The sequence below is a fragment of the Polyodon spathula genome, chromosome 25, assembly GCF_017654505.1.
Source record: "Polyodon spathula isolate WHYD16114869_AA chromosome 25, ASM1765450v1, whole genome shotgun sequence".
In the NCBI taxonomy this organism is placed as follows: domain Eukaryota; kingdom Metazoa; phylum Chordata; class Actinopteri; order Acipenseriformes; family Polyodontidae; genus Polyodon; species Polyodon spathula.
The window spans coordinates 23,191,800-23,214,541 of record NC_054558.1 but is presented as its reverse complement, the minus strand read 5'-3'; the positions used below and the strand labels follow the sequence as shown (position 1 = coordinate 23,214,541).

At 42.3% G+C, this 22,742-nt stretch overlaps 1 protein-coding gene across 1 annotated transcript in view; it reads left to right on the top strand.

Moving 5' to 3' along the window:
* LOC121299670 (autism susceptibility gene 2 protein homolog) overlaps positions 1-22,742 on the top strand; it is a 217,266-nt gene that overhangs the window by 129,096 nt on the left and 65,428 nt on the right. The window contains 1 exon segment of the mRNA XM_041227559.1: positions 4,530-4,559. Coding sequence (XP_041083493.1) covers positions 4,530-4,559 — 30 coding nt within the window.

Genomic DNA, 22,742 nt, shown 5'->3' with positions numbered 1-22,742 from the left:
TGTTTGAGAGTTTAAGAGTAATGCATGATCTGGATGGACAGGACCACACCTCATGTTTAAGAGTAATGCATGATCTGGATGGACAGGACCACACCTCATGTTTAAGAGTAATGCATGATCTGGATGGACAGGACCACACCTCATGTTTAAGAGTAATGCATGATCTGGATGGACAGGACCACACCTCATGTTTAAGAGTAATGCATGATCTGGATGGACAGGACCACACCTCATGTTTAAGAGTAATGCATGATCTGGATGGACAGGACCACACCTCATGTTTAAGAGTAATGCATGATCTGGATGGACAGGACCACACCTCATGTTTAAGAGTAATGCATGATCTGGATGGACAGGACCACACCTCATGTTTAAGAGTAATGCATGATCTGGATGGACAGGACCACACCTCATGTTTAAGAGTGATGCATGATCTGGATGGACAGGACCACACCTCATGTTTAAGAGTAATGCATGATCTGGATGGACAGGACCACACCTCATGTTTAAGAGTAATGCATGATCTGGATGGACAGGACCACACCTCATGTTTAAGAGTAATGCATGATCTGGATGGACAGGACCACACCTCATGTTTAAGAGTAATGCATGATCTGGATGGACAGGACCACACCTCATGTTTAAGAGTAATGCATGATCTGGATGGACAGGACCACACCTCATGTTTAAGAGTAATGCATGATCTGGATGGACAGGACCACACCTCATGTTTAAGAGTAATGCATGATCTGGATGGACAGGACCACACCTCATGTTTAAGAGTAATGCATGATCTGGATGGACAGGACCACACCTCATGTTTAAGAGTAATGCATGATCTGGATGGACAGGACCACACCTCATGTTTAAGAGTAATGCATGATCTGGATGGACAGGACCACACTTCTATGGAGATTACAGTATATACAATACTAGTTTTTATGGCACACGTGTTTCATAAAACATTATTGTTTTGAGAAGCACAAACACAAGCACTACTGGAAGACACAATGAAACATGAATAATTTAACTGTGAGAACACTGATTAGTTCCTGGAGCGGTTTTTATTTTTTGTACATTGCAGTTGGTGGGATTGAGTTGCTGTAGAGGGAATTTGGATTTCATGTACAGTAGAGATGCTGGTGCTTGTGGCAGATCCATTGCTTCCCTCCAGTTAGGGAAGCATGGCTATAACGAAAACCGTTCCGAAAGCTACCAAGCGTCTTTTGATAAAACCGTAAACAAAATATCCCCATGAATCATCTGGTATCAGAAACCTTTGTGTATTCCAATACATCATTACACAGTACAAGCCATGTTGTATTACCATTCATCACTAGACCTGCCTGCCCTAACCTGAATCATGATGGAGTCCGCAGAGTATTGCTGTGTTGGGAGGATCATGCAAGGAGTCTCCATAATGCAGCATGGCTGTCCCCCATTCACCCAGACCCATGTGTATGAATATCGTCAAGAGCCCCACTGTGGCCTCATTCCTGTCAGCCTGCCTCACAAACAACACAGATCTCCATTTCTAAAAACATCCCCCAGGCCTGGATTGTGTTTGTGTTTCCCCGTTTAATAAAATGTACTCCTTCTCATACTTCCTGCCTAGTTTTTCTTGGCAGGCGAGGAGGAAGCTTCTTTCCTTGTGTAATTTCCTGGGAATAAGCATGCTTTCTCGCCAGCTACGACTGGTAGAGACTCTCTCTCTCTTCCAGCCCTCTCTCTCCTCCGTGCTGCTTTGACAGCCTCTACGTTTAAACTCGTTCTCCTGGCGTCCTCTTAGGTGACCCCTGCTCCCCAGGAATTCAGACGTAAAGACCCTGAACAAAGAAACCACAAGTTCCTTGTGATATAATAAAGTTTCTTCAGAGGGGTACAAACCCACCATTTGTTGTTAATTTCTGTTTTTTACTCCCGAGTGACCAGGGCTTGCATTCAACCTGAACAGCACTGAGTTGCTCGGGGGGGGGGGTGTCATTTTTCTGCCAGATGTTCATTTGCTTCTATATTTGAAATCTCCACATATCCAGAGGCCATTATTTCATCATGTTTAACTGTGAAGGCAACTCTGTCATGTTTTTACACTGATGCTTCAGCCAGATGATATTTCAACAGGGTCACAGAAACATGAGAGAGGAAAAAAAAGCCATACTGTAATCCATTGTTTCACCATGTTATCCTGAGCGCTAAGAGGATCTTACTTGCAGGCAATGCATTCACTTGAGGCAGCTAAAACTAGTGATTAAACAGTAAAAGGATGGCTGATTATGGCGCCTGCAATGTGTGCAGGTGATCTCTGCGTACTTTTTAGGCTTTTTACAGAGCACCTTATCAAATACTGCTGTGATGATTTTTTTTTTTGGTTTGTAACAAAGTATTATTCTGCAAGCTTTTGAACGCCAGCTAAACGCTGTGCTTTGCAGGGAGCCCCCCCCCCCCCCATTTGCAGACAGGGTAATAGCTATGCCAGCATGCGGTCCACTGCCAGCCATGTGGTCCAATGGGTTAAAAGTTGAATTGCCTAAGGCTCTTGCCCTTACTCAAAATCTGCCTAGAATGGAAGGAAGCAATTTAACAAGAAAAGCCCAGCAATTAGGGTTTGTTTAGCAAACGTTGCTCCGAGAATTATAAGCCGGTTGGCAAAATAACATTTTGACTAATCCCACAGAACCCTTTCTCTTCCAAACAGCCCCTCCCTCCCCGATGTGAGCCTTTGTTCACACCAGCACAAAGGACTATTTACAGTGTATTCACTTCCAGGGGTGTTAATGGACTCAAATGGAAAGTCCAGGTAATGGTGGCTTTTGTCTGTTCAAACAACTTTTTTCTTTCTTTTTCCCTTTTGGCAAAGAAAGGCAGTGGGGGAGGTGAAGGCTTGAGTACTGCTCTTCCCTTCTGCACTGACATTCCTTTGGACACACACTCACACACACACACACGCACATACACGTACACACACACACACACACACACACACACACACACACACACACACACACACACACACACACACACACACACACACACACACACACACACACACACACACACACACACACACACACACACTCTGAGACACATACAGACACATATCCAGACACAGACACTGCAGAGTGGAAGAGTCTCTTGACTGAAACACCCTGCATTGACGGGTCTCTTTCTGTCCTTCACTCCGCTTTTGAATATAAGAATAAAAAGGATAAGATGAAAAAAAAAAACCCTTTTCTGAAGAGGCCTGGCGTAGGAGTCCTTGTGCTGGTTCCTCTCGTTGCTTGATTACGCGTCGGGACCCACCGCACGCACACAAAGGGCTGCCTTTTCTCTTTTGACCCCGTTTCTCCTTTTGTGCTTTGGATTAAAAAGGAGTTAAACAAAATAAAGAGGGGCACTTAACAATGTTGCCACAGAAACGTAACTGACACATTGAGGCCCGTTTTTCAGGCCTTTCTCATTGGTGCTTTCAGCTGAATTGGCATCGTTGCAGTTGCTTCATTGTGGCGGCCCGGTTTTTTTTCCTGTTTCTCTTTCTTTCTCAAATCGAATAAAGCTTCCGTTATTGTTAAAGTTTACTTGGTACGCTGTGTTTTTAAAGGCGGCAGTGTGACAGAGCTCAGGACAGGGGTGGCTACTCTGTGGTCCTGCAGACAATCCTTTCAACCACAATCGCAACCGAAAACCTGAAAACATTCCATTCTCCATTTTAATACAGCATTGCAACGATTACCAAATAAAAACAAAACATACTGATAAAAAAAAAAAGAATCTGGCTGATTTATTTTGTTGTAAGCGTTACTGGCATGTATTAACTGTAGCAGTCTTTTATGATACCCCCCCCCCCCCCCCCCAAAAAAAAAAAAAAATTACTAGCATGTTTTGAATTGCTATGCTTTTGCAAGCAATGCTGTCTCAGAGGACTGCAGCATTGTGAGGGTAAAGAATGTGCTTTGGTTCTTGGTGTATGCTGAGTATCTTAGCCAGGGAAAATATATATCGATCTGTACAAAGTATTAATGAAGTGTTACATTCTGCTGGCATTCTTCAACTGTGCTTCAGAGGATCTGGTTCTGTAGAAAGATTGATTCTCTTTTTGTCTAATGAAGCTAGACCGGCAGGGATGGGCAGATGTCTATGGCTGTCTATCATCACCTCTAGGTTTATGTATTTGGCATTAGCTTTTAATAGAAACACTGCAAACTCCTAAAAAACAGTAGAGCAGTTGTATTTAGCATGGACTAGCAAAAAAATCATCATTTGAAACAGCCTTACTTAAAGGGAAAGAGATTTGGTAAGTGTATTGAATTGTGCTAAATTCATGTGAAGTAAACCTTGCAGATACCCCAACCCTCCACTATGACTGTACACAAAAATGTCCCTCCCTGTGCAAGATGAATTTGTGTAAGAGAGGCTGGATCTTTTCTCTTTTCACTTCCTGCTTCATTTGAAAGCTGTTGATGAAACATAATCGTGTCAAGGTAAACAGTAAGGTGACTCACTGACTAATGTGGATGTTCTTCTCCTTGCAGTGTGACAGCGAAAGCGACGTCGATGACAAGGTAAGGGATTTTCTGGTTTGTTTTTTAGCCTATAGAATGAACTGATTTTGCTTCATAAAGTCGAGAGAAACCTGCCAAATATGTGACATTTTGAAATCCAATATGAAATACTGTACTACTATTATGGCTTCTGGTTTAGACTTTTGCGATATAGTAGTTTCTTTGATTACATGATGTTAAATAAAATATCTAAGTTCATATATATTTTTTTATGCCTCAATCCTAAATTGTTAGGTGATGCAAAATGTCTGGCCACAGCTGTCCATTTAAATGAGTACATTAAAGATCCCATGAGTCTCTTTCAATGAAGTGTACAGGAGATACCCATGGGACCTGTCTTTATTCCAGTCAAGGAAAAACACCAGCCTGGCTAAATCCCTGTTAGGCTACACTAGTTATCAAATGAACTGACTTTGTGTGCAGTTCTATTGCACATTTGTAATTGGAATACATCCTACATTTTCCAGTATTGTGTGTAACGATTCTGGACCTGGTATTAATCAAAATACATTATCAGTTAATGTCATAGCTGATTTACACAATCGCGCTGGATTTGAAAGCGTACAGAATAAACGTTCTCCCTGCGTTTTAGTATCATGGCACACTGGTTAACTAGTTATGTGTGATGTGCAAACTTGTGAGTTTGACTGTAGGTAGCCGGCAGTGTAACACCTGTTCAATTGAGATATGAGTTTCTTATCTCATCTGCAAATAACCTACTCACTTTCTTTAGAAATTAATGAAGCCTAACCCATAAATATTCCTCTGATAGCAGCTACATTTGCATTTACTCCAAGCACATTTATTGGTCCTGTATTCCCTGTCATAAAACAAGTGGGATGAGCCTCAGATTTGTGATTGCATCTCTTTGATGGAAATCACTGTACTTTTCTCAGTTGAATGTAGTTTAATGCAGAAGTAAATCCTAGCTCAGTCAACACACTTAACCAGTTTATCAGGTCGTCCATTTATTGTTTCTCCATTTCCACAGTGAAGCCTGACAGCAGCGTCACTTTGGGGAGAGGGATTATTGGCGGTCTGTGAAGGCTTTAAATATCGGTTACATCATGGGTTCATTATTTGGTCTGAATTTCTGGTGCGTTGAATTTGTTTGAAGCTAATCGCTGGTTATTTTTAGCTGAGACGCTCCACCTGATTTAATCACCTCCACTATTGCATTGTGAGGATAGTCACGGGTGTGGCTGAAACATCTGCCCTTATTTGCACTTTGCACTTTTAACTGCACTTGCAGCATAATAAAGGGAGTAGACAGACAATCTAACAGGCTAGGGTGTCTCCACACAGGAATAAGAAGACCTATAGTGATGTGTCATGTCTGCAGAAGACGCCTTTACAAACCAATGGGTAATTAATATAGCACGTGGCTGTGGTCAGTTGCCCAAAGACAGAATCGCAATGTTTGTACCCGTTCCCGTGGTTAGTGTAAGATGCAGCTTCACTGGCTGTCACGCATTTAAACCATGCAAACTGCAGCTGATCCTTCAGCACCCAGCTGTAATATTTCCTGACACTCGCTTTTCTGTTAGAATTGATCAGATTTCTTATTGTTGGTGTATTTCATCCCTTTCATGCAGCTGTCACTGATACAGCTTACAAAACAGCTTAATCTCCACATAGACTTATTGATGAGAGCAGAGGCATACTGGAAAGCTGCTCAAGTCTTTATTAAATATTCCTGGGGTACACTGTAAACGACAGGGAGCACAGTATTATTACTATTATTATTACAAGCTAATCATTTCCCAGACACTTTGCTTCATTTATTTGAGCTTTCACCTGCAGATTATTGTTATTATTTGAAGATGTGTTCTTAATGCATGCCTGTTTCTCCAGTTCACAAGGGATTTGTAATGGAAATGTAAGAGATGCCAAGATTAACTGCACTCTGCATAATTAAAGGACTTTTTTTCCATAGTAAGAGAGACTCAAAGAAGAGAAGGAGTACTTTTTAATAGGACCGACACACATATAATGGAAGAGCCCTTGCCTCAGAACACTATATATTAATATATGTATGTATTTTCTTACTCTACTGATTCATAAACAAAACACCAAAGCCACATAAGCAAGCTAATTAGCAATTTCTTTTCCTAGTGATTGTTGAGTAGATTTCCCCTGGATGCTGCTGCTTGATGGTTTTGAGTTCTAGTACAGTGCTGTGGTTCTAGTGCAGGAGTGGGTGACCCTATCCCTTCTACTCCTGCTCTTTGTTCCTACGGATCTTAAATGGGCCTTCAGGACGGTTCCAGTGCAGACATGTATCCCTTCAGTCATGGGCTTCACATGCACATGAAAAACAAAACTCAGGGTTGAAGAGTGTACAGTGTGTGTGTGTGGGGTGGGGTGGGGGGGGTGTCTGTCTGTTAAGTTCCAGTCAATCTGAAGAGCACTGCACTCCTTTAACAGACCCTCCTCAAACACAGCCAAGCAGAGCAGCAGCAATTCTAGAAATCTGACCCTTTTATTTTTATTTTTAAAAAAAGTGAAATTATTATGAAATAAGCACTGTCTGGATGATCAAAAAAAATCTGTATGCAGACAACTAGGCAGATCAGATATCAGTTTTGACTGGACTATGATGTAGTCAGCCAAGTGTATCTGAAGCAGTTTGAAGGCAGGATGCCAAGCCCCCCCCCCCCCTACCCCCGCTGCTATTTGATTTGACAGCTTGCTATCATTTAGAACAGTGACAGAGCTGCCATTTCGTTTTTGTCACTGCAGTGCAGAGATGGTCATTGCCTTTGGTTTAAAATGACTGGCAATCCTTAGCTTGTTCTATCTGTCTTCTGCCTTGTCATTCTCGGAGTCTCTGCTCTGCATCTGCTCTCCTGTGCAGGGGCCGATTCTTCCACTGCGCTAGTGTTCAAAGCTGGAGTGTCTGAATGCAGTACAAATGCACTGTGAGACTCTTGTGTTGATTTCCTGGAGCAGTGCTGGTGGTTTCAATCAGGACATCACAGTGAAATGGAGCTGTCCATGCTCCTCCAGTGCACTGGCTGACTTTGTCAAGGACTCAGGCTTTCTCACTTGCTCAATTACTCGCCTGTCTCTGCTTTTTTCTTTGCCTCTAATAACCATGCAGATAAACTCCTTGGTGTCTTGACTGGTGTTGGATGGCAAGGCATGGTGGAGTTTTCTTATTGACCGTACCTTATAGGCAGGTAGTCCAGCCATTCCCCTGTCTTCATCCTCCCACAGAAGGAAGGAATTAATAGCCAACTAAATCCCTGCCGGTCCTCCCCTGGCAGTTTATTGCAGAGTTTAACGCAGCCCTCATCTTTGATAGCAAACAGCCCACCCACCAGTGCTTTGACAGGCCTAATGGTTTTTATAGAAGAAAAAAATAGATGGCCTTAATGTTTCGACACAAGCGATCATCTGTCCTCATCTCTTTAATGAAATTAGATTAAGTGCACCTGGGAAATCGCTGAGGAGGCAGAATGCCTCGTCGCTTTCTTTCATTTAAAACCAATTTGCGGAGAATATTCTCTTAAGCTGGGATGCTGAGCGAAATGAAAAAAAAATCTGATCGGACTGCCGCTGACGAGTTTAATTCCAGTCCCTACAGGCGGTGTAAAACTCGAACTGACAAACGCGCTGCTGATTTTAATATGCAGATGTCATTTTGTTCTCTGCTGGAAGGCACAGGCTTCATCACTTGAAGTTGTGATTTTCGTTATTTTTAGAGGCGGGCAGGTCTGTGAGTGGCTTTTTATTTTATTATAATGCTTTCAGTGTGTTCCCTCCTTTTAAAATCTTGATAAGATCATTATGTTTTTTTTAAAGACACGACTATTGTAATGTATACCAAACTCACAGATAACATCACAGCCCGAGCCCAGCCATTTAGATGTGTGTGTGTGTGTCATATATATATATATATATATATATATATATATATATATATATATATATATATATATATATATATATATATATATATATATATATATATATGACACATATATATGGAGGTCAATGAATCGGTCTGCAAGGGCTTTGAGTTGGAATGCTTGAATTTCGTGTTTTCATTTTATTTTTCAGTTGACTGGGTTGTAATTAGGCTCAGAATGTGCCCAGCGCACAGTTCAAAATACAAGGGTGAGGCATTGGGCCTGGAATATGGTGTGTTGTCATTATTTTAGGTTCCCTGTTAATTAGTTTAAGATTGGGCAGCCCAAATGCAGTGTCAGCAAGGCTGTTTGATTTGCCCATTCCACTGCATTTGTAGCTTGTATATTTTTATTAAGGTTATTGTTTGAATAACGACCAACCACTGTAAACATTTTTCCACATCAGTAATAAAAGTAAAATTAAGTCCATATTGCTTGCAGATGTCTTCTATAAAAATAATGGTTTTTTTTGCTAGATTTTAATGTTTCTGATCCTGCACAAACATAATGCTTAAGTGCCTTTTATTCAATAAACATTGCCGGCCTCTAATTACTTGCACATTTGCAAGGCTGTAAATAGAACCCAGTTCCAGCACTGGAGCTGTCGACTTGGACGCTATTTCACTCATGACTGTGAATAGCTAAGAAGAAGAAGAAGATCTCTTTTAGAGATGGGAGCTGCGTTTGAAACAGATTCTGCACGTGTGCGTTTTGTCCAGCTTGTTGAGCATGGTGTTACAAATAGCAATAGCAACGTCAGGATTCTGTTTTTGTCTACTAGTTGCCCGGTTTCACATTGTGTTCATATGATCTTTTAGTTTCAGACCCTCTTTTTTTCTCCCTGTGGTTCTATATTTTCTCAGGACTCAGATGACAAATGCTGGCAGTGTGAATTGAGTCTAAGTGGCAAGGGTCTGTGGATAAGACAGTTGGTAAATGTGCTTTCCAGTGCCGTTTGGGAGTGTGGTGATTCCTGCTTGGGATATTTTTTTTTTTTTTTTTTTTCATTTCACCCCTATGTTTCAGACTGAATCAGCTTTTCATCTTGTAGCCTGGACTCCTCAGACGAGGATAAACATCAAACCTCAAGTCAAGCAGTTTGAGCCGTTTTGCTTCCAAAGGAAGTTTCCGTGGGTTTGTATGATGTGGGGAACGTTGTGGGCAGGGAGAGGAACGATCCAGCCAGTATGAGAATGGCCAATTAAGCCGCCCAGCTGCCTTCAATTGGTTTAAAATGCAGCACGCGATTTCTTCACGCAAACCTAGCCGCTTTGATCTTCTTTAGAAAGGGTGCAAAGCTTCTAAGATTGCAGGAAAAAAATCATTGTTGTATCAAAGAGGCTTATATAAAACTTTATAGGGTTTTAGAGGGGGGGCTGAAGCTTTAAATACCCCTGGAACTAACAATGATCCTTTGCCTTAAAACTCTGTCGATGTAGCAGACCAGGTTTTGTATGGCTTTCTGTTAAGCATCCTTTTCCTTATAGAGATATCTGCCTTTAATATACCAGTATAATACCAGTGTATTACCATCAAAAGACAGACTATTCAAAACCATGAGCAGACCACAGCATTGCACTGCTGCTACTGGAGTTTATTTCAGTCTGTGTTTGCAGCATTATGACACCATTGGTATCAATGCATAAACGTTACTTTGGTACAGATTCTATCAACACCATTGCTGCACTGTATTTATTATTGTATGTATTTATTACTATGGTACAGTTTCATATCCCTTCTCCTTATTGATCCTTGTTGGATGAAGGAGCATTTTTATGCAAGGGACCTTGTGTCTCCAATAGGATTAATAAAGCAACTCTATTAATCCGCGATGTATCGGGGATAATATCACTCCGGGCCGCTGCGGAATAAAAAGTCCAGATTGATATCCAGAAACTGGCAACAGCACTTGCCCGAGTGCCTTCCAAAGTTGCGGGCATCGCTGGGGACTCGGGTTTGTTGAAGTGGAATTAAGCAAAATGATCTGTCAGCGCCCCCGCGACAGTTTAATGCGAGCTGCGATTAAATTGATGTGCCTTCATTAGCAGAAACCTGCAATACTGAGGGATCCCGCAGAGTTACAACAGGGAGTATTCAGTGGTAGCGGCTATTGCCTTTGAAAAGAGGTAACACATGGCTCAGACAGAAGGTATAAGAGGCTGGTGCTGATGCCAGGGAGGCTGCCAGATAAGGAGCTGTGTGCATATGTGTGTGAGGGCATTAAAACTCATCCTCGACATTTTTATGTTGTGACCCTAATCTTTAATTCTCTTTATTGGACCCATGGCAGTATTCTTTATCCAGCGTGCAGGTGGGAGCATATGGCTTCAAAGGAATGTTTCAAAGGACTAAAAAAAAACTGAACACCAGGGATAGGGCAGTGTCTGTTCTCATTGAGGGCCTGAATTTCAAAACTCTTGTCCTGAATACCTTGCAGAATGAGTTACTCTCGTCCCGAATACCTTGCAGAATGAGTTACTTAAATCATGACACTGACTCGGGTGCAATGAATACACAATAATTGTTCAAGCAATACGTTCCTAAAATGAGGAAAAAAAAATATATATATATATATACACAAAGTACCAGTCAAAAGTTTGAGTACACCTGCTTGAAACCAGGTTTTTTATGATTAACATGCCAAACACTTAATATTTCATTATATGATACGTGTACTTATATAAGCTGATAATCATAACATTTTATTTTCAAATGAAAATGTAAATCTTGTCAATTTCAGTGAAATAGTCACCCAAAACAAGGGGATTTCAGTCTGAGGCCCAAGTCAGTTAAAAGTCTGAAATGTGTGTAACACGGTGTTAGAACACTGGCCTAAGTACAAAAGTGTCTTTGTTAGATGTTCTCTGAGTTAACTAGCATGTTACCTAATTAACCTTTTGTCACCAATTATTGTTAACAGGTGAGGGTCCATGATTACTATAGATACAGGTAGCATAGGCACACGTTTGTCATTCCTGAATGCAAGGGAGCAGAAAATGGAAAAATAGGCTCAGTTAAGCAAAGAAAAAAGACTGTAATTTAAGAAATGAAAGTCAGTCTTGAAGACAAATCACAAGAACTTTGCAAGTGTTTGTAACTGCTGTGGCCAAGACCATCAAACGATTTGAAGAAACTGGCACTCACGAGGACCGAACAAGGTCAGGCAGGCCAAGGGTGAGCTCAGAATCAGAGAACAAGTTCATTCGAGTCACAAGCCTGCGAAACCAGCGATTAACTGCCCTTGAAGTACAAGCTCAGCTAAATGCTACTAGAAGTACAGATGTTTCAACATCAAATGTTCAGAGGAGATTGCGTGAAGCTGGCCTAACTGGAAGAATTGCTGCAAAGAAACCATTGTTAAGAGTGCAGAATAAGAGGAAGAGACTTGCCTTGGCCAAAGGTCTGGGGTTGCTTTGCTAGTGACAGAGTTGGTGATCTTTACCAAGTCCATGGCAAGCTCAACCAGCATGGCTATCATAGCATACTTCAGAGGCATGCCATTCCATCAGGATTATGGCCAGTTGGGCAGCCCTTCATTCTTCAGCAAGATAATGACCCGAAACACACCTCAGAGTTCTATCTGGTGAAGAAGAAAAGTGAAGGACAACTCAACCTAATGACCCTGCCTGTCCAGTCTCCAGACCTCAATCTCATAGAACTTATATGGAACGAACTGGACAGAAGAGTCAAAGCAAAGCTACCCACAAGTGCCCTACATCTCTGGGAATTGCTGCAGAAGAGCTGGAAGACTTGTCGGGTGATTTCCTGCTGAAACTTGTTAACCGAATGCCTCGTACTTGTGAGGCTGTTATTAAGGCAAAGGGTGGCTATTGTGAGGAATCCAAGATTTAGAGACAATTTTCAATTTTCAAGTATTTACAGAAATGTATACGACGTAAAACATTGTCGATTTTGAAAAAAACCCAGTTTCCAGCAAGTGCACTCAAATGCTTGACTGGTACTGTGTGTGGGTGTGTGTGTGTCTATATATATATATAAACTCTTATCATAAAACTGTGATAACAGCTGATCCTTTTGGTTCAGTATGCCAGAGCTAAGCTGCCATAATACACTAAATGTGACATCTCTAATTTCTTTAAATCACTGGATTGTGTTTCATGCAGCTGTTACTGATTTATTAAATTATTACATTAAAACACATGGGGCCCTTACCTAGAAACAAGAGCAAAAGCTAAGGCATGGCACCATTCAAATGACAACAGGATTATACAGACATTTTAACCACTATAAACAGGGCAATGCATTTACACAACAGGCTATGCACAGTTAAGGGCAAAAGGCCAAAATGTTCCTTCATATAAAATATAAAAATAAAAAAAAAAATATATATATATATATATATATATATATATATATATATATATATATATATATATATATATATATGTCTAGCTTTAATAATAAAACTGTGGAATGTTAAAATTCTCCCAAGCCTTTGTTTTTCAGTAGCACAATATATATAAAAAATACAACAGCAATATGAAAATGAATTAATCACAATAAAGTATTTTTCATGAATGTACAGTACATTACATGTCAGTTTAAACCCAGTACAAGAAGTACTTGTGAGTAATATTAGATGTGCAAGTGCTAGGAGACATTATATATATGTATATATCTGTATTTCAGGACAGTAGTTCAGTAAAAAGCAATAGCGAATCACTGGGCTCTGCAGAGCCGATTCTGACCTCACAGTAGAAGTGTGGATTCAGATGACGAAAGCAGATTGGCCATTGCTGGACCAACACGATGATCCTGATAGAATCCGGCTAGCCCAAGGGGCGGCAACTGTTTTTTTTGTCTGCTGTCAACTAGAGAGCGCTTTGATCGGAGGAGAATCAGAGAATTCGTTCCACATCTGTACAGAGAAAACGAGCAGAAACAACTGCCAAGAGCCATTTTAATGATGGTTGGATTATAAAATCTGAAAAGAACCCGTCCAGATGGCAGTCACTGCTGCGGCTGCGGTTGTTTTTTTTAACTGCTTTTTTATTGGAAAAATATGGGGTGAAAAATTGCGTGAGGCTTATTAGACATCCCGCTGAGATGCTGTTCAGCTGGCCGAACTGTTCCACGTGGCCCTCAGCCAGTCAGGCATCCATCTGTTTTTTTTTTTTTTTTTTTTTTTTTACCAGCCCCTCACATCTCCAGCTCCCCCCAATTTATTATTGTATTATTTTTTTTTTAAGTTATAGGACTGAAGCTGCGTGATGAAAAAGAACAAAGTATTTGAATCCTTATCAGTCAAGAACTATTGTTTGGATCTTTAGTGGTACAATTCCCGAGTGGTTTCATTAGCCCTTTGCCCGGCTTGATGCAAAGATAGCAGCCCTGATTAATCCGATTCTGTCGGCTGTCTGTGTTAATGTTGCTGCAGGGCCAGGGCTGTATGCAGCAGCACAATCGCTGGCTATTGGGGTCTGGCTATTACTGGCAAATCAGCAGCCATCTAGAGAACAACTGGCATTCAGGGGACTTGCAGCTACTTCAGCAGCTGGGGATGGCAACAACTAATCAAAGCTTCTGCAGTATGTGTATTTGAATTTCCTTTGCGCCATTCACAAACATGGACAAAGGCACTACACAAGTAGACAGCTAAAACATTATCTGGTTGAAACAGTGTGTTTCAGTCTCAATCAGAAATCCTGGCAGTCAGTCATTACCTGAATAAGCTGGACTAAATAATGATGTTTCTAGCCCTCCAATTCAATTCTGTGCTCACACACCCTTGAGTTGTGTTCAGCCTAAAACCAATATTGGTGCAGCCAGTATCTTTAACTTCAGTGCTAATAAATTACCAGCTAATTCCACTGCCAACTACCTGTCCATTAGTGGTGGTAGTGTGTGTGTCTGACCTATTGGCAGGAATGCAGCCATTGTCTCCCATTAAGAGATGCTACTGTACACTCAACATGGTCACCCCAGCCCTGAAATACCTCTGCATTAAAAAAAATTAGTTTAATTTTTTTCATGCTATCTGTTTTTATATTCTGTGCAACGTGACTCGGGGACATCAGATGCCTGGTCTTTTAAAGCAAAGCTGAAAGACAAGTTCATTAAAACTTGTGCATTAATGCATGTGCAGCTAAACGTTCGTTAAAGTGGACAGTGATGAATCAGTCGTTGCTGCAGCTCCCTTAGCCTTTTCTGCTGTCCCAATCCCACTTTCTTTTTAAGTCCCTCTCCCAAATGTGAGGGCACCGCATCACATGGTAGCATTTATTTTATTTTTTGCTGTTAGAGTGCAGTCTGCCCCCTAGGAGGCCCCCTGCATCTGTTTGCTGCCTGCTTGCCAGGAGATCTGTTCGATTATGACGGGAATTCTCTGAGGTCCCTTCCTCTGAGAGGAGAAAAAGGGCCGCTGCCGACAGCCTAATGGACTAATTTGTAACCACGAGTGGGAGAAACGAGTTGGTGGACGTCTTAGAATTTGACAGAGACTGGCAGCCCAGAGAGACAGTATGTGATGACTAAACCACCAGGTTTTTTTTTTTTTGTTTTCATCAAACGGTGTGCTTTTTTTTTTTTTTTTTTTTCTTGTGTCTGTTCTGGGAGAGGGGAGATCACGTCACTCAAAGCTCAAAAATCTAAACTCAAAACTCAAAGCAGCGTCAGAAATCCATTGCTACCTGATTGGCATGACCGTAAAGGATGGACTGAGAACAAAAGGAGACTCTGGGGACTGTTAAAAATGAATCGGGGAAGCAAGAGGAGAGACTTTGCATCCTCTCCATGAGTTATTCATGACGGCTTGAGAGGCAGAAAAATACTTCACAGTGCTTTTAATGTGGCATCTGATGACTTTTAAAAACCTGCAAAGAAAGTGCTATTGTAAAGAAGGGATGAACATTAAGAGCGCAGTCCCGAGAGAGATCCCTGCCCCATACATCATGTTCTGCACAAGTGATCTGAGTCGAGGGCATAGCAGAACACTGTGAACACCAGGTACCTACAGTTATTTGCATAGGTGTGCCTCTTGTCCTACATACTGTGGCAGGGAGTTCATTTATTCACTCATGTTGGTAGTTTTGCAATACAAAAACTACATTTTGAATTTATAATTTATGATTTTCAGCTTGTATCTGTTACAGCTGCCTTGAGCTGAGATCAAATCTGTCATCTCGGCTAGACTCTAAACCAGACCTCCAGGGTAAAGGCTAGTGAATGAATTAACTGCTCCAACAAGCCCCCTCTCCTATGAAAGAAAGCAGGAAAGAACATATGGAGCAGTAACTCATTTCAGCACTGCTGATGTGAAGACCTCATCAAATGCCTGGCGTGCTCTAAACTGGAAGACTGCATGCAATTTGTGTGCAGCTGAAGTTGCTGTGGGGCTCCTGAGAGGATGGAACACTGGCCTGAAGCCTTGTATTGAAATTCCCCAGGCATCTTTGATTTCTCCAATCCAGGCTTGATCACGAATAACACAAGTGTTGTGGTGACTGTGGTATTGACCACAGGAGCATTTCACAGCATGATTCAATTGGCCATAAAAGCAGCCACTGGGGCTGTGAAAGCCCTGATTTACCCTCTCTCCTTGGGTTTCTTCAATATGCAAGTACAGTTTCCCATATGTTGTTGTTGTTTGTTAGTGCAATGCACAGCAGAAGGTTGTTAGTTTTTAGCCCATGATGCATATATCAGATCTGCAGGTGCTTCCTGTAAACTGCTTCAGTGTTAAAGATGTGAAATCCCTTACTGTTGCAGGAACAGGTATGAAGTCGAGGAGGGGGTCTTATTTCCATCTGTGTGGTAAGCGCTGGTTCACACATAGTGACGGCTGGACTAACAGCTACCACAGTGGGAGGAAGTGAACTAGGCAGTCTGGTGCACACACACACACACAGAGCTAATATACAGAGAATATTACAGCATGTCGGTATATTGAATTGCAGTCTGGTGCACACACACACACACAGAGCTAATATACAGAGAATATTACAGCATGTCAGTGTATTGAATTGCAGTCTGGTGTGCACACACACACACAGAGCTAATATACAGAGAATATTACAGCATGTCAGTGTATTGAATTGCAGTCTGGTGCACACACACACACACAGAGCTAATATACAGAGAATATTACAGCATGTCAGTGTATTGAATTGCAGTCTGGTGCGCACACACACACACAGAGCTAATATACAGAGAATATTACAGCATGTCAGTGTATTGAATTGCACTCTGGTGCACACACACACACACAGAGCTAATATACAGAGAATATTACAGCATGTCAGTGTATTGAATTGCAGTCTGGTGCACACACACACACACAGAGCTAATATACAGAGGATATTACAACATGTTGGTATATTGAATTGCAGTCTGATGCACACACACACACAGAGCTGATATACGGAGAATATTACAGCATGTCAGTGTATTGAATTGCAGTCTGGTGCACACACACACACACAGAGCTAATATACAGAGGATATTACAGCATGTCAGTGTATTGAATTGCAGTCTGGTGCACACACACACACACAGAGCTAATATACGGAGAATATTACAGCATGTCAGTGTATTGAATTGCAGTCTGGTGCACACACACACACACAGAGCTAATATACAGAGAATATTACAGCATGTCAGTGTATTGAATTGCAGTCTGGTGCACACACACACACACAGATCTAATATACAGAGGATATTACAGCATGTCAGTGTATTGAATTGCAGTCTGGTGCACACACACACACACAGAGCTGATATACAGAGAATATTACAGCATGTCAGTGTATTGAATTGCAGTCTGGTGCACACACACACACACAGAGCTAATATACAGAGGATATTACAGCATGTCAGTGTATTGAATTGCAGTCTGGTGCGCACACACACACACAGAGCTAATATACGGAGAATATTACAGCATGTCAGTGTATTGAATTGCAGTCTGGTGCACACACACACACACAGAGCTAATATACAGAGAATATTACAGCATGTCAGTGTATTGAATTGCAGTCTGGTGCGCACACACACACACACACACACACACACACACAGAGCTGATATACAGAGGATATTACAGCATGTCAGTGTATTGAATTGCAGTCTGGTGCACACACACACACACACACACACAGATCTAATATACAGAGGATATTACAGCATGTCGGTATATTGAATTGCAGTCTGGTGCACACACACACACACACACACACACACACACACACACACAGAGCTGATATACAGAGAATATTACAGCATGTCAGTATATTGATTTGCAGTCTGATGCACGCGCACACACACAGAGCTAATATACAGAGGATATTACTGCATGTCAGTGTATTGAATTGCATGTGATTGCAGGATACCGGCACTGTGGAGAAGCTAGCTCCAAACACCTTGTTCACCCACTAAGACATTATGAGGCGCTTGGCTTTTCAGTCCTCTTTCCCTCCCACCTTAATAAAGTTCACCAGGTTTTTTTTCTGTGAGGCTTAATTGTAAGTTACTGGTACACAAGGTGAATGCTTTCATGTTTGATTAAACTCAGGTGTGTTTTATTAAGCTAGAACTGCTCCCGCTACTATGCAAGGGGAGTCGTAAATTATACACTGGTTAACTCTGCCCATCTGTCCTGTCACCTGTCTGCAGATAGATGGAGGGCTTCCATTCCCAGGTTTGCAAGCCTGCCCCAAATCGTTCCCCTGAGCTGAATCAAGTTGTTAACTGTAATAGAAAAGGGGAGCTGGTCTACTGCATTGCCAGTTGTTTAACAGAAAGAGTCATGATTTGGAGCTCTGATCACCAAGTTAATAAAGGGCAACACATTGCATTGCAGGTTTGTTTACATTAATCGGTCTTCCTGATTCTGTCTGCATGGCGTCTCCGAAGCATCTGTTAGGGAACGTGTTGCCTCTCCATGTGTCGTAACTCGCTTCAGTCCAGGCATTGGAATTTTAAATGCACAGTCATCGTTCCAGTAAACGTGACTCTGCAGTGAATTCCATGCCCTTGTTTTTTACATCAGGTTATGCTTTTCAGCAGCTTATGAAGGGCAGAACTACTGGCAGTGTTTTAGTGTTGGCACCATGGGTTTTCACCTCTTAATGAATTCCACCAGCATTCTTGGTTATTCCATTTTTGTAAAGAGTTTGGGACTGGAAGGGTCTTTTGACGATGGCCATGCCTGTAGGAGACTTATCTGTTTTTCTTTTGTAGAAAGCTGAAAAATGACAAATAGGAATTCATGACAACATTGCTGGTTAATACACATTCTGGAAATTGTTTATTTTTTATTTAGAAAGTGGGTTTTATTGCAGTTATTGGCAAAAGCACTGTCACAGGTGCCCGAGGTTAATAGCATGACAGTTTACTGCAGAGCCATAAATATCCTGACGTGCATTCCTGGGAAGGTGGCAAACTGATTTCTTAGCGGTAATGCAGACAATAAAAACAGTGTTTCCACCTTTAACACCTGAACATGATGGATTGCGGGGGGGGGGCGACTGTCGAGTCTAGCCTGGCTACAGAGGAGCATGTCACAGCCCAGCACCTTGCCAAATTACTCACATTGGCAAGAGAACTAGCACCTCTATTACTGTTCTATCAGGATGTGGTGATTTTTATATAGAAGAACATGCACCTCCAGTAAGTCTTTACATGTACACCCATCCGGAGAGCCATGGTCACTCACTCATTTATGATAGTGCTAGCTCTGACTGTATATTTGGAGGTTTAGCCCAAACCCTAAAACTAATGTAACACAGTAAAGTACACAGGACGATGGGTTTAGGTTTGTATTCCTAGGGGCTCCCTTCACATCGCACTGCAGCACAGATTGAGGTCTAGCAGGGCAAGAGCCTCCCCCTGAGCTCCCACGTTCTGCAGCGCCGGTGGTTCCTTGGAGATTTCCCATCCTAACGCTGACCTGCCCAACCCTTCCCTGTTTAGCATCAAAGATCAGAAGCAGAATGAAAGTTGGCTGGGCTACAGGTCAGACATAAACAGTTGCTTATCTAGCAGAGAGGACCTCTGGGGGCTTGAGAGCGTAATCTCAGCTGAAACGCTTGCTTGTTTTGCAACTTTAGTGGCAAGTTAGCTGACATGTAGGCAGTGCAGTGGCCTGGAGCCCTGGTTCAATCCACAGGTGAGATGCATGTGTAATAGATTTAAAATTCCCATTGATAAGATTGAGCCACGCGGTGGAACAGTGTAGAGCTTTTTGCTTTTGCTTTACAGCATGTTGTGGCTGTTCCTAGGGGTCCCTAGAGGGTAGGGGGTGGGGAGCTGTGGGAGGAGGAGGGTTGGCTTTAACAAGCTCTAGATTGCTACTGACAGGCAGATACTTTAACACTTAAAGTGGAAGGTTTGATTTAATCGCAGGCCTGTCATTTGCTATTTGTCTGCCTTGCTCCACTGGGCCGTCCACTGCCTGCTCCCTGGAGGGCCTTTTTCCCTCTGAATGTCTAAATCCTCAGTACAAATTGCAGGGCTGCTGGTTCTCTCTTGGGAGGGGGGGGGGAGAGCAGACCCGCCTGAGGGGCACTAAAGATCATTAATAGCTCTGTCAGCGAGCTCGCCAGTTGGTTAGCGTCTCATAAATAAGAGATGAATCCCCCTCTAGTTCATTAATAATGCCTGCTGTAGCTATTTTGTTGCATTGTACCTTAAAGGAAAAGAGAGCAGCCTTGTGTTTGCCAGTAATGTGATAAGACAGGGCTCCAAACTAGCAATGAATGTCTGATACCAAGGCACAGACTCGATTACACAGAGAACACAGGAAAAAGAAAACGAGAAGGCTAGGGGTGAGTTATTTAAAAACCGACTTTACCTTTGACGTGGGGTACATTTGGACAGGCACTGATTTACGGTGTTAGTGTTCTGTTAATTTTAGGGGCTCTGGTTTCAGCCCGCTCTCCTGGGACATAGTAGAGGGGAGGAGCGGTTTTGTGTTGAGGGAATCGAGGACAATAAAGGGATGAAGGGAAACGTGTGCAGCTCAGAGTGGGGTCATCGAGCAGGTAGAGGCAATGCCTTTTAATTAGGTTGAAGGACATGATTATTTTATAAAGGCCGGTGTGTTCTGTTCTCCTGATAGAGGCAGAGATACTCTTCATTAACCTTCCTTTTCTGACTTTGTTGTGTTCAAGGCTCGAGCTGGGAGGCCTCTGATAAAAGGACCAGCCAGCCTTTAAAAGATGCAGGTTTTTGGTTTCCCAGTACATTTTGTGTGAGGCATAGCTTTGCTGGTAAATGGATTTGAATTTGAATAGTGCACGGTGGTCCCGGTACGGTGCCTTGCTAATGCAGTGGTTTGCAATCTGTACCTCATACTATTGTAGCTGCCCTTGTGCTGCCATTGCCAATGCATGAACAGGTACATGCGCCCCCACCCCCCCTCACACTACAGACCTCCTGGCAGTCAACAGCACGCCCCTCAGGGCCCCCCAGGGATGGCGTTTCTGCATTTCCAGTTCCGGCCCTGACTTTGTGATTACCTCTGCTGCTAAAACCAGACAAATGCCGGTCAAAGCTGCCTGCTACGGGACTTGCAAATTACAGGAAGAGGGCTCCGTAGACGTGTTGAAATGTCTCAGATCAAAGCCCTTTCCCTCGGCCCAACCTTTAAAGGCCAACGTCGCTGCAAACAATTTATGATCTTTCTCGAAAGAAACCAGATCATCTTTACTGATTTGCAGCCGTTCCTTTATTGGCCTGCCAAAAGTTCTGATTTGTAATCCCTGCTTGGAGGAAGAACTCCACACACACACACACACACACACACACACACACACACACATTTTTTTTTTTTACTTGACCTAATATTGACTGCACTCAGAGAGCCCACAGATGTTCCTTTTTAAGACTGGGATATGATTTCCATTGTAGTAAGCAGCTTTCATATGAATCAATTTAAGCAACCCAATTCCAAGATAAACAGGTTTTTTTTTTTTTTGAAGGTCTCCTACAGGTGAAGCCTATATATTCAATGAAAATAAAAAGTGCTGTATTGTGACATGACGTGATGAAATCTGATCTGTTTATGAAGTGATATGAATCACAGTGTTTGATCAGGGATGTAACTCTATTGAAAGAGCACTCCAGGCCTCCAGACCTGTGCACTGGTGGTGTCTGCCTCCCAGGACCGTCTCAGCATGGCTGGTGTGCACACAAGCTCATTGCCACTCAGAATTTGTCTATTGATGTTCATGGAGCGAGAGACAGCAGGGCGAGTGGTTCTTAATTGGTTGTTTGTATTGATTAGCAATTTGCTGTCTGTGGACTTAAGCTTTTGTGACAATGCTTAATTTACATGCATGTATGACATGTTTTTCTGTTTGTTTTCTTCTTCTGCACATCATGAGAAATTGATAGAGAAGAGACAGCTTGTATCTCGTTGTTATTCATATGTGTACTGTCTAGCCTAGTGTGTGGAAATGTACAGAGTAGAATGGAGTGAGTGACCTAAAGTTGCATTTTCATTTTTTTGATTTACTGCATTAAATGTGTTTGGACAGCCACTACATGCAAACACTTAACCTTGTCATCCATACTGAAGAGAGGTTACGATACACTAAGGTCCTTTACTCCCGTGGATCTACATTCTGAATTGATAACAAGCTACTGATTCAAACTGGGGTGGGGGGACGACGACATAGAAGCGCTGATATAGCAGCGAAGCAATTAAACAAATAGACAAACAAAGAGTAGAAAGACAGAGCAAGTCATACAGCAAGCCACTGCTACAGCAGTGGAGAAAATCAGAAAGCACAGCAACTCATACAGCAAGCCATGGCTACAGCAGTGGAGAAAACCAGAAAGCACAGCACAGTATGTGTGGGGACCAGTTCTTTTTTCCCCTTGCCAGTGGCTAGAACAGCCATCTAAACTCTAGAACATCGGATGAAAATGAATTCCATGCAATCAGATTTCAGATCCCTTTAAAATGGACAGCCTCTTTCCAGAGTGCTTATCATCAGACCAAGTCTTTGTTTTGACCTTATACAGCACCAGTCTTACAGGGAGCAGCCGTACTAGGTAGAGACTGTATGAGCTTGGGAAAAAGGGGCATTCACTGAGACCATGTAGGAGTGGAGAGCTATACACACACACGCACCCACACCCACACACGCACCCACACACACACAGACACACACACGCAGTGCAGCTGAATTCAGCAGCTCCAGTCAGGGGTGATGAGGCATAACCAGTGATCTGTGAATATTGCTTCATCAATAAAGTCTCATCAGAAAGCCAGGAACAAATGCTGCCCTTGTCTGATTTACTGACT